This window comes from Solanum tuberosum, unplaced genomic scaffold (genome assembly GCF_000226075.1).
Source record: "Solanum tuberosum cultivar DM 1-3 516 R44 unplaced genomic scaffold, SolTub_3.0 scf00177, whole genome shotgun sequence".
Classification (NCBI taxonomy): domain Eukaryota; kingdom Viridiplantae; phylum Streptophyta; class Magnoliopsida; order Solanales; family Solanaceae; genus Solanum; species Solanum tuberosum.
The window spans coordinates 38,646-52,096 of record NW_006239101.1 but is presented as its reverse complement, the minus strand read 5'-3'; the positions used below and the strand labels follow the sequence as shown (position 1 = coordinate 52,096).

Genomic DNA, 13,451 nt, shown 5'->3' with positions numbered 1-13,451 from the left:
GCGCGAGATACATTAATCGTTAAGTAAGATGCATTACATTTTATACATTATACACTAATCTGATGTACATTTTATACATGATACACTAATCTGATGCGCGAGATACATTAATCGTTAAGTAAGATGCATTACATTTTATACATGATACACTAATCTGATGCGCGAGATACACTAATCTGATGCACGAAAATGAGGGATTTTGGAGATTTCTAAAACTTATAGGGGATAATGGTAATAAGTAAACTAAAATGTAGGATTTCTGTAATTTGGAGGATAAAAGATAACCCTAGATGGAGGCTTGTGTTGATCTCCACACAACTATATTTTTCTAAGGGATTGTACGTAATAAAAAAAAATGAAACACAATGATATAACATGTGAGGTTTATTTGAACTTTCTTTATCGAATATTATATATATATAGTAAATAATGAACCTTCTTAGTAAAAATTCAGCCTTTGTTACTATGTATCATAAACAAAGCTAGAATATAGCTTTACCGGTTTGGTTGAATTCGGTAAGAAATTTATTGAATATGTACGAACTATCAATTGAAAAACCTATAACCTCAAATTCATAAGCTTCAAATCCTAACTCCATCTCAGTTCTACTGAATATTTGTATAACTAATAAAGCTTGAATTTAGTTTTTTCTTTTTTCCTCTTTCACTACAAGAAAACATGAAATCCATTAATCTATCCCTAGATAGGTTTAGTATGAGACTTTTATTTTCAACTACAAAATTTTATTTATCGCTAATTTCTTATTATTGATAGGTGTTTTATTATGTGTTGGCAAAGAAACCATCATGTGGTGTCTTTGATGGTGGTTAATCTCACACTTGAATTGTCTTATATATATATATATTATGTGTGATGTGGAGTTGGTTAGCTGTCTGTATGGCAAAGGCTGAGTGTAGACAACTTAGTCGTGGGGTGTATCAAGCACTTGAAAGACAAAACCCACCACCATCTTGAAATGGACCATTTTTATTTTATTTTTTATTTTTTCTTGCATTAACTCATGAAATTAATACTACTACAACACAATACAATGGGAAGTAGGCCTTGAGTTGTAAAGAGGTTAGGGGTAGAGCATGTCCCATGCATCTATTTGCCTTTTTCAAACTTTTATCTATTTTTATATATTGGATGGTCAGGTTTAAACAAAGGTTAGAGGCGAATTCAGTATTTAAAGTTTATGACTTTTGAATTCTCGCCTTTTGAATCGGCTGGGGGATTAGGTTTCATAATTTATAATTTGTACAATTATTGGATTCTATCAAACACTATTGAAAACAATATATCTTCCTCTGACAGATGTACATATATATAGGAGTTTCAACTAAATTCATCTATCGTAATATATTAATAGTTGAATTCCGCTAACAGTACAGCGCTAAAGGTTACAAAACCAAATCTCCACTGTGACATTCTTGCTTGTTTTTAGTCTTTTTATTAGAATTTCTGATTTTGACATTAATTAATCTATGCAGGGCCGATGCTAGGGTTCATCTGAAACCCTTCGTTCGAAAAAATACACTATATATTCAAGTATAAAATTAATAATATTTATAATAAATATTAAATTATCTTGATTTACTGTACATTTACTTTTTTATATTTTGAATCCTTTATCGATTCCACCATTAGTGGTAGGGTTAGTATGCAGAGAAATATAGTATTATATATTGATATGGTTAAAGTGTCTCATTCTTGGTGCTCCTTAGCTAATATTCAGAAATAAGGTGGACATAGTTTCATGGCATTAATAATATCTTTCAACCAAACTGTGGGGATGGTCTTTTGCACTCCTTTCTGGTCATGTCTTAATTATGACTTTAGAATATTAGTCTTCTTCTTTGTTTCTTATACTATATATAATATAATATATTAATTTGTACATTTCTATGTTTGTGTACATGTGTGTTACCGACTTGTATATATATTTATTTGGTATGTATTGGCATGGTCCATATACATATATAATGACATGAATCTACTATTTGGTTTGAAAATAACTAGTCACATAATGTGGTGGACAAATAAAATTATTAGAAATTTTGAATTCGAATCTCGTAAATGAATAACAAAACATGGTAGTGAGCGCTTTTTTTTTAATTGGCTTTATGCATTGCCAATTTGGATTAATTAGAGTCCCAAAATAAATATAAGATAATTAATGTGTGGAGATTAAAACTAAACAAAAAAATGTTTTATACGAAATTAAGAATAATTAATGGTCGCTTAACCAATTAATTTTAAAACTATCTAATTACACAAGCACTTCTATCATATTTAATTACTAAATTCTTCTTTACTTTAAAATAATTACATAATTCCTCTCTTCCCCTTTTATGCCCTTCTTACTTGAAGGGCATTTAAACATTCATTTTCAAAATTATGGTGGAAAACACAAAATCCTTTTCTATTCAATATCTTAATTGTTGGGGGGCCTTAACTAAAGGAGCTAAATCGGAGGATCTCATTCCACCTTATCCCCTCGATGTCTCCCTCTTTCTCGATGATGATGTGCATTAGGTACTCATAATGAAATTAATATATATTGAATGAAATTGATATTGGATACGTACATAAAATTTGTGAAACTCAAATACATTCTTAAATACATATACATAGGAACTAGGAATAGAGACGTGAGAGAAGGGAGAGGTGAGCGAAAGAGTTTGTGTCAGAGATAAATGTGAATCATGATTAAATACAGTGTATCTGAAATAAATTACATCTAATTTAACTCGCATGTATCTGAAATACATATATTTGTTCCGTATACATGTATTTGGAACATAATTCTTCTAGTTTAGGGTTTGGGACCGAAAATAAAATTAGGTAAATTGTTGTTTCATCATATTATAATTAGCACCAATAATAGTATGATTTGTTTGTTTTATTTTGGGTCCCTGATAGAGCACTTATTTTGTTAAACGGCCGACCAAGTAATTAAGTTTTTAATAATTTTCTTAGCTAAGACGGCTTTACTATATATGATTAAAAACTATGGTCCCAAAAATATAACCAACTTCCCCATCTATTTATTATAACAATGATACTAATAATAATACTACTACTACTAATAATAATAATACTAATAATAATAATATAATAATAATAACAATAATAATAATAATAATAAATTATTAATTGAATTCATTATTTTCAATTAACATGTTGCAAGGACGGAAAATAATTAAAGATAAAAGAAGTCAAAACTACCAAATAAACATAGGTTACAACAAAAACTTTATAATCAATATTGAAGTTTCTAAATTATGTCAAATAAGAGATGTGTGGTGGTACAATATATGACATACAAAATTTTGTATGTACATAGATTTGAAAAAAATCTTGTAAATCAATCGAATTGAATCCAATAGAATATTGAATCAATCAAATAAAGATCTCCATTCTATTTCTGTCGTTAGTAGCAAATTCACACTAAAGACAATGCAGACATTCGTAGCTAGTCTTCAAATTTTAAATATGTTGCTAATTATAAGGTATGTAAATAATCTTTTTTATATGTATGATCGTATGTTATTCAAAAGTTACTGATATAAACTTAAATACACGCCTCACACAATTTTTTAAATGGGAAGACTCCCTATACCAAGATAATAAGTGAATATGATCAAAACTAATGATTCTTCAAATATATTTTTTTTCATTTTCTTCTATTTTTATTTCCTCATAGATTGGCCAAAGTTGGCAAAAATAGTACTCCTATAATATATGTTTGGCATAGCAGTACACAAACTTTTGCCTATTGAAACTTTAGCCACATCTTTAATTTGTAGTTGAAACTACAAGTCTTTTGAGTTATCTTTGCACTGTATACCCATATTGCATTATTGTGTTGTCTTTTTGTCTTAGCCTCTTTAGTCTTTAGTATGGACCATTACTACAGTGACTCTGGTCCTAAACATTATAGCAATATTCAAAATTTAGAGTCCGTCAGTTCAAAATGACTATAACTATTTACAGCTCAATATGTTTAGCTAGACTTAGAAAAGTTGATATAAATCCGTTTTTGCATGTCGCATTTTTGCAATTTCTAGTAAGTATTCATTCGTCCTTCACTAAATATCTCAGACTCAACTCATATGTTTGGGATCGATCTTATTAGGGAACATTGTACTCTCTAATATGAAACTTTTCAGCTTGAATTTAAATTTTATACGACCTCAATATAAATATCAAACACCACTAAAAAAAACTTTTAAAAACATACATTCTAATACTCATTTGTGTTGTGTTTCTCTATTATCACCTCAATGTTTTGAAAAGGAGTAAATGAGGTACTAACATTAGGACCATCTTGATTTATTTTTTGAACCACCATAATTATATCTCACTTTGGGTATATACTCCCCTCCTTCATTTTTACATTATTTCAAAATTAAATTTTTACTTTTGTTTGCTATTTTTCATATATCAGGAAAAAAAATAATTTATTTTATCCTCAACGTTAATTACTTATTTCTCGAATAACCTAAAATTATATTAATTATTATTTTTTAACAGGCGTACAAAACTATCAACATGAGTTGTGGTGCACTGGTGGGAGTGTTTCACCCTTAACCAGAGGTTTCGGGTTTGAGCCCTGGATATGGAGAAAATCTTGTTGGGAGCGCCACCCCCGAATGGGCCCTGCAAAGCACGATTCGAATTTAGTCAGGGCTCCAATGTGGGCTTCGGACACTGGATGGAAAACCAAAAAGCAGGCGTACAAAACTCAAAATGAATAAATAAAAATGAACGGACGATAGATTATAAAGTACAATTAATTGATAAATCTAACTAAGAGTTAATATCTTCACATACATGCAATGCAGTGTTGTAAAGTACATTTGATTAACTACCTTTTATACAATTTTGAAATTCACGCCATAGGTTAGTCCATTGTACGGAATGTAGCATAAACTTGACATAGAAAGGTTATAATTGCAAAGATTTTTTGTTAGAATTCCTTCAATTACTTTGTCCTTATTTATTATAGGTAACTTTTTTTGGAATTTTCTGATCTTCATATAATCCCAGCACTTCATATATTCTCTTAATGGGGGATTTTTAAAATAGCACTATTTAGTATCGAATGAAATTACGTGAATATAATATCTGATTTTAACTATATATAGTAAAAATTACATGTATGTAAAGACATATGATATGTATAGCCAACTTGATCCATTGTATATTTGTTTTCAAACTATATGTGAGATCAATTGTATGTGAAAAATATGTAAAATATATGTGGAGTGTATATTTGTTGTAAAAATATATAACGTCCTTATGTTTTGTAATTTTTTTAATAGTACCATTATAAAGAGTAATAGAAGGACTCTAAATCGTTGCATCGAGTAGTTTTTATATCTTTTTTTAACTTGGCGTTTGGTATCAATAGTATTGGGAGTTTGATTTTGAATAATTTAAATTCAAAACTTTTTAAAATATTTATTGTAATCCCATTTAATAAAAATATTCCCTCCGTTTCTTAAAAGAATTTACCTTAAACCTTCAAGTGAATTTGGATATACATTTCTTATTATTTTTAAATATAAATAGTATCTAGAAATTACAAAAAAAAACACTTTATTTAATTTATTATATTTAAAATTACTTTAAATTCTTCTTGTTGTCAACCTTTTTTGATGATTGTTTTTTTTTTAAAATAAAAAATACAAGGTAAATTTCTCGATGTTGACATTATCAAGAGGACGTAAATATTGAAAAGTCTTTCGAGAAAGGAAACATTTTTATTTAATCAATAGAAGGAAAAGAAAAAGTATATATAATTTTTTTATAGTAAAATAATCATTAATTTTATCCTGAACTTCTAAAATAATAAATCATTTGAGATATTTAATTTTAAAAATTAAGAAAATAATTTGAAATGAAATAGGTAATTACCAAGATGACACAAGAAATTTACTTGGTTGGCTAACCCTTTCCCCATCCGACCCACTAAAAGTTGTCCCGACTCGATCCAAGCTCGAACCTAACAAAGACACAGTTTAGTTTAGTGGGTCAAGTCGGGCCAAACCGGTCCCCGTTGCCAGTTTTAATTGAAGGTCTCTTTACTATCTTTATCGAATTATGTGGTCAAAATTTAAAAGAAATTAAATGAATCCACGTATTTGAAATATAGCCATCATTTAAATAAGGTGAAAAAAGGAAAAGACATTAATGCCAATTGTGTACTTTTTCGTGGAATTTTGGTTCTTTAGGTTAAAGTTGGCTTACGTTTGGATATGTGATATGTAGTTATGATTTTAAATTAGCATTTGAAAATGTAATTTAGGATCGTGATATCAACTTAGCGTTTAGAAATGCGATTTATGATCATAATTCAAATTTCAAATTCAACAAAAAAAAAATGATTTCGAATCGTGAATTTAATTTATATTTTTTTTTAATGTAAAACTTGATCCATAAGTTTATATTTTGTAAGAAAGACCTATTATTTTGAAACTCTACAAAAAATAAAAATAAAAACTCATGCTCCACTGAAGAGATTGGTTGTACCACGTGAAAGATTATATAAAAGAATAATTGGTTACTACTCTTATTGATTAATGAAACTCTATAAAAATATGTGTATTTTGATAAATTATTAAGTAATTAGACGAGTTATAAGATAACAAACAAACAAATCAAATATAAAAGTTGATTCGATATAATTTGTGATTCATTGTTTAGTTCATCTTAACCCAAAAACATCTTTAAAAAATTACTACAGTGGATACGTTAACAACATGTAATAAAGATTACTAAGTATCAGCATCATAATGCAATCGTTAAGAGAGCTTAAAAAAAATCTCAATAAACACAACTATTGAAAATAATCTATATAGAATTTGTGCACGGGTTGTAGATTGGGAGAACTCAATTTAGTTAACTAAAAATCAGTAGCATATTGAATATAATTTTTCAATATATAAAATATCCCGACCAAACTAACTCGAATTCACGTCAAATAAACACATTAAAAGAGTTAAGTGTTCCAAAGTTGTCCCTAGGGTCACACTCACACACATACATAAATAAATAGATTAACACCAACATAACAACAATATTACTATTTAGTAGGTACAACTAATTTAATAAACCAAATTTGGAGGTTAATTATGTCAATTTATAGTTAGTTAACTTCAGTCAAAAAATAAAATTAGTGTCCCACATGGTTTAGTCAATCTAACCCAATATTTTAATATTCTCAACCTAATTAATTAATCACAGCATTTGCCTTGCTTTAAGAGTACTATTGACTTCCCATATTTCCAACTATCACAATAATCACATTAAATTAATCCAACTTCAACTTATCAAATTGATCAAGTAAATCCAAGAGAATAAATCAATTAATTTTTTAATCCATTAAATAAATAATGAAAATGACAATACTATTTTCCTAGTATTATTTTATTTAATACCATAATAATTGAAAATAACAAAAAGAAGAAAAAAAAAGTGAATAGCTGGCTTTAAGATCTTTGTTGTTTTGCTGGCTTCTGAAGATACAGCAGAGTTTCTTCAGATCCGAAGAAAATGGTCAGAAAAATAAAATTTTATTCAACCAACCAAAAACCATAAAAATATACTTATCAATTATCAAGAAACCTAAAAGAAATAAGAAAAAAAAAATCATCACATGTGGATGAAACTGTTTTTTCCTTAACACTCAATTTCGAGTCTCATTATTAAAACAATTCTTGAATAAAAGCTATCCCCGATATAAATTTAAATTATTTGAGCCACAATTTAAATATCGAACATCACAAAAAAAACAACTAAAAAGTATAAAAAAAATTATAGAGAGAATCATTTATCAAAAATGCTAAAAATAATAATTTACTAAGTGGTGTACTTCATAAGGCTACTAGTTTTTTAATAAAAAATGTTGAAATGAGGCTATTTCTTTTTTAACTAGAGATTTTGATTTTGAGTGGTGAATTTAATATATTTTTGATAAAAAGAGTGACACCGGATTAGGGGTGTGCACTATTCGGATTAAACCGAATAACAAAATCAAATCAAATCAAATTTTTATTTGGATTGGTTTTTTGGTTTTTCGGATTGATTTTGGATTAATAAATTACTTTGTTTGGTTTTTTGGTTTGGTTTCGGATTTTAAAAATAAAAACAAAAAAAAACTGAATTATATATATAATGTTTAGACTTAGAATTAAGTTGGAGTTAACCACTTTTGTCCCTTTTTGGTTATTGTCTTTCATGATGATTACGTTTATATTTTATGCTTGAATTACATCTCTAATAGGTATACTTATAAGTATTGTGTTTTAAGTTTTACTTATGATTTATATTAGAAAGTATATTTAAGTGATTAAATATTATTACTTTGGTTATGTATGTTATTAATTATTGACATAACCGAATAACCAAACTGAAAAAAACCGAACCGAATATATATAATGATTCTACTTTAATTAGAGATCGAATAGGTAAATAGTGAAAGTTAAAACAGAACAAGAGAGAGAGAAATAGACAAGTTTTTTACATGGGCACACACATACATGTGTGGACATAGAATGCATAGAGGAGTCATCATATATATGTATACATCTTTTTCTTTTTGTATGATTCAAACAGAGAACTCTCTCTTTCTCTTTTGTGTGAGAAATATATATATTTGTGTGTATTTTGAGACAAAAACATGACAAAGAGTATTGTTAGTGAAAGCCCACTCTAAACCAGTTTTTCACTTTCCATCAATTTTGATGATTTGTTAGGGTTTTCTTGGTTTTTTTTTCTGTCTTTTTTCTTGTTTCTTGTTTCTTGTTTCTGTCTGGTGAATTGTGAAGTGGGGTTCTGTTATTTTGTTGTGGGTGTGGCAAAAACAGTGTAAAGGTGGAATCTTTTGGTTTCTTGGAGCAAATTTTGAGTGTTTCTTGATTTTGAGAAAAAAAGATTGATTTTTTGCTTGATTTTGAGCTCAAAGTGAGTCAAGGTTGTTGGAGACCTCAGTTATTTTGTGTTTAATGGATGATTAGGAGGGAATTTTATGTTTTGAAGTGGTCAAATTGAAGAGAATGAGGGGTTTTGGGTTGAATCTTGTAAAATTGTTCTAATTTGGTGGTAATTCAGCAAATTCTCTTGAGTATTATGTACTTATAATTGGTGTTTCTGGAGATAGATATCTTTGTTGAACAGATATAAAAAAGGTATGGACTTTTGAAACTTCTTTGAGTTGAATTTATTGTGATTTACTTTGTTTTTTGCTAATTGGTACAATTAATATGCTTAAAGAATATTTGTTTCTTTTTATTTGATGACAGCATTTCTATTCCTAATGGGAAAGTAAGTATTTATGAGGTGAAAGACTTGTTGGTTCTTGAATTGATTGTCATATTAGTAAGATTTTGTTGACATCAAGATGATTACTTTTATGGATCCAAAGGACAAAGTGAAGGAAATAGAAAAGTGTTTAGATTCTCAACTATGGCATGCTTGTGCTGGTAGTATGGTACAAATGCCTTCAATTAGTTCAAAAGTTTTCTACTTTCCTCAAGGACACTCAGAGCATGCCTCTGGAAATGTTGATTTTAGGAGCTCCATTAGGATTCCGTCGTATATTCCTTGTAAAGTCTCCGCAATTAAGTATATGGCAGATCCTGAGACTGATGAGGTTTTTGCCAAAATTAGGTTGATTCCTGTTGGTAGGAATGAGGTTGAGTTTGATGATGATGGGGTTGTTGGGATGAATGGTTCGGATAACCAAGATAAGCCTAGTTCATTTGCTAAGACGTTAACGCAATCAGATGCAAATAATGGTGGAGGTTTTTCTGTCCCGAGGTATTGTGCAGAGACGATCTTTCCTCGTCTGGATTACTCTGCGGATCCTCCTGTTCAAACCATCCTTGCTAAGGATGTTCATGGGGAGACGTGGAAATTCAGGCATATTTATAGAGGGACGCCAAGGCGCCATCTGTTGACGACTGGATGGAGTACTTTTGTGAACCATAAAAAGCTCGTCGCGGGTGATTCCATTGTGTTCTTGAGGGCTGAAAACGGGGACCTTTGTGTAGGCATTCGGAGGGCAAAGAGGGGAATTGGAGGTGGACCTGAGACTTCTTCTGGATGGAATCCGGCTGGAGGGAATTGTATGGTACCATACGGAGGGTTTTCCAGTTTTCTTAGGGAAGATGAGAATAAATTAATGAGAAATGGGAATGGAAATGGGAATAATGGTGGGAACTTGATGAACAAGGGAAAAGTTAAGGCAGAATCAGTTGTTGAAGCTGCAAATCTTGCAGCCAGTGGACAGCCATTTGAGGTGATCTACTACCCTCGTGCTAGTACTCCGGAGTTCTGCGTGAAGTCATCGCTTGTAAAGTCAGCATTGCAGATCCGTTGGTGCTCGGGGATGAGGTTCAAGATGCCTTTTGAAACTGAAGATTCTTCACGGATAAGTTGGTTCATGGGAACTATATCTTCAGTTCAAGTCTCCGATCCCGTTCGATGGCCAGATTCACCGTGGAGGCTTCTTCAGGTAATACCATCTTTATTTAGTGCATCCCCATTGTGATCTGTCATATATGATCCTGATGTAAGCACACATACTCGGTCACATAATGTTTCTCACATTTTGTGCTGATTGTTCCCCACAGATTCGTTGTTTGTTTTGATTAAAAAAGAAAAACAAATATCATTTCATTAATAACTTAGTGTTGCACTCGTTATGTTATACACATAAACTTATAGGAAGTGATTCAGATTGGTATACCAAAAAGGAAAAGAACTCCTAATCTGTAGAAAAGATAAACTATTTAAATTTGTTTTTAGAGAAAAAAAGAATCAGGGACTTTTTATATTCTATAACACAATGTTTAAATATTTTTGCAATCTCGTGAAGTTGGAGAGTTTTGATACCTGTATTTGAACTCAATGAACAATACTTGGAGTTGTAGCTTTTATTTCCCAAACAGAGGGTTGAATTATTACATAGTGTGTCCTGTTTCTTTACTTACAAAAGAAGGGGACAGAATCCGACAATCAATCAATTCTTGCTTAATTTAGTATGATCCTGACTTAAATTGTGATGAATTGCTGTAGGTGACGTGGGACGAACCTGATCTGCTCCAAAACGTAAAACGTGTCAGCCCATGGCTTGTGGAATTAGTCTCAAACATGCCTACCATTCATCTTTCTCCCTTTTCGCCCCCACGAAAGAAACTAAGATTACCTCAACATCCAGATTTTCCTCTCGATGGCCACCTTCCTATGCCGGCTTTCTCCGGCAACCACCTTCTAGGGCCTAATAGCCCCTTTGGTTGTCTTCCTGACAACACCCCTGCTGGCATGCAGGGAGCCAGGCATGCTCAATATGGTTTATCATTATCAGATCTCCATTTCAATAAGTTGCATTCTAGTTTGTTTCCGGTTGGTTTTCCACCACTTGATCAGGCTGCAGCAGCACCTCGTAGACCCCTGAATATTCCAATGATCAGCAAGCCATGCAACAATGAGAATATATCTTGCTTGCTAACCATGGGAAATTCTGCTCACTCTACGAAGAAATCTGATATTGGGAAAGCACCACAACTCGTGCTTTTCGGTCAACCTATACTTACTGAGCAGCAGATCTCTCTTAGCTGCTCGGGAGATACTGTTTCTACTGTTCGTACAGGGAATAGTTCCTCTGATGGAAATGCTGATAAAATCGGGAACGTGTCCGATGGTTCAGGTTCTGCACTCAATCAACGTGGATTAACAGAACGCTCACCATGCGACACATTTCAATCTGAGCCTAATACCGAGATTGGACACTGTAAGGTTTTTATGGAATCAGAAGATGTAGGTCGCACTCTGGATCTTTCATTGCTAGGATCTTACGAAGAGTTATGCAGGAAATTGGCAAATATGTTCGGTATTGACAACTCGGAGATGCTTAATCACGTACTTTACCGGGATACCACTGGCTCGGTCAAGCAACTTGGTGATGAACCATATAGGTATGTTTTCAAAAAATTTCCCATGTTTTCCAACATACTCCATTATCTGTTTATTCATATAATGAAATAGTTCACATTGCTTTCGTAGTAAGGAAGTGTTTCTTTCCTCTATTTTGCAGCGACTTCATGAAAACAGCGCGAAGGTTAACAATTCTAACTGATTCAAGCAGTGACAATGTAGGAATCAGGGAATAGAGAGAACAAGTAAATCTCCACTTTCCTTTTTCGAACTGTATAGCTGGATGATCGAGTGCTTTGTTCCTAACATCTCAACTCTTTCGGACATGCTGACGATGATGATGTTCAATTTACCTAGTTTATGAGTGGAAAAGTTTGCGTTTTGCATCAACGTTTCAATATATTTACTAGTAGTTTTCACTTTTCTTGGGATCGTTTCCGAGTTTTTGTTCCAAGACAATACCTACAAAGAACAAGATAGAACTTGTTTTTTGTAGGCTTTGTCTGCTAATTCTAGTACTCCATTTGTTAATTAAAGGCCTTCTAAGAAGGCTTAAAGACTTGTTCTAGTTTTTATTTTCTATATATCTAATCAGTATATAGTTCAAAACTTTGTCTAAAAGTTTTTTTCTTGTTTTATTGATGATTTAGTATTCTAGCGGCGAATGCACGCACATCTATTGTCTTCAGCTCGAACTATATGTATATATAAATGGGATTTTTTGTTCAAATACACGTATACAAAGTCAAATTCTTGATCTGTCTCTACCTCATAACATCTCCAAAGTCAAAAGAGTGGAAAGGAACACATTTGATTGCAAAAAAGGCATAGATAAGCATATATAGAGCCTATTAATTGGTCATTTTGAACGACTCGATGAATTAAGTAGATCATTCCAGAAGGCAACTTAATGACTATAGATCGAACATATTCAACTTTTATTGTACGAGTATGATGGTTGTTCACGGCCCAACTACACCTATCACATCATAAAAAGTATCATCGTGTTTACGTAGAATTTGGGGAAAATTGTATTCTAAAAGGGGTGTGATATAGACGACTTGCGAAATTCTAAATATATGGAAGACCTGCACAAAGGTGTTGGTCGGAATATGGGAAAATATATTTGTCAACATCATTATTGGATCAAAGGATATATATTTAGAAATTAGAAAGTATATATCTTTAAAAGGATTATAGATATTTTGCGTACACGATTATGTTATCTTTAAAAAGATTTTGTTTTAAAAAAAAAATTGGACTTATTATTAATCTTGATAATGATTTAAGTATATGTCTAATCAAATAATTGACAAAAAAATATTAGTACTAAATCAACAAGCAAACCTCCCTCCACCTATTACCTCAAATCTTGAGTTTGAATCCTTCCTTGATCGAGTTTTAATATAGGTATCGAACGTTCGGTGAAAAAATAATAAAATGCCATGTGTACACGACATAATCTGCAGACCCTAAAAGAGCAGAAGTCACATGGTAGACCAAA

The 13,451-nt window shown here is 31.2% G+C and overlaps 1 protein-coding gene across 2 annotated transcripts; it reads left to right on the top strand.

Moving 5' to 3' along the window:
* Nucleotides 1-8,630: 8,630 nt before the first annotated feature.
* LOC102592252 (auxin response factor 18-like) lies at nucleotides 8,631-12,559 on the top strand. Of its 2 annotated transcripts, XR_001474300.1 has the most exons (5): nucleotides 8,631-9,198; nucleotides 9,313-10,526; nucleotides 11,090-11,804; nucleotides 11,884-11,988; nucleotides 12,108-12,559. XR_001474300.1 is itself a non-coding variant. In XM_006354265.2 (4 exons), the coding sequence occupies exons 2-4, from the start codon at nucleotides 9,411-9,413 to the stop codon at nucleotides 12,181-12,183; spliced, it is 2,091 nt and encodes a 696-aa protein (XP_006354327.1). In that variant the 5' UTR covers nucleotides 8,631-9,198; nucleotides 9,313-9,410; the 3' UTR covers nucleotides 12,184-12,559. The 2 variants fall into 2 exon arrangements, 1 of the variants encoding a protein (XP_006354327.1); XM_006354265.2 differs by having other exon boundaries at nucleotides 11,090-11,988.
* Nucleotides 12,560-13,451: the final 892 nt, after the last annotated feature.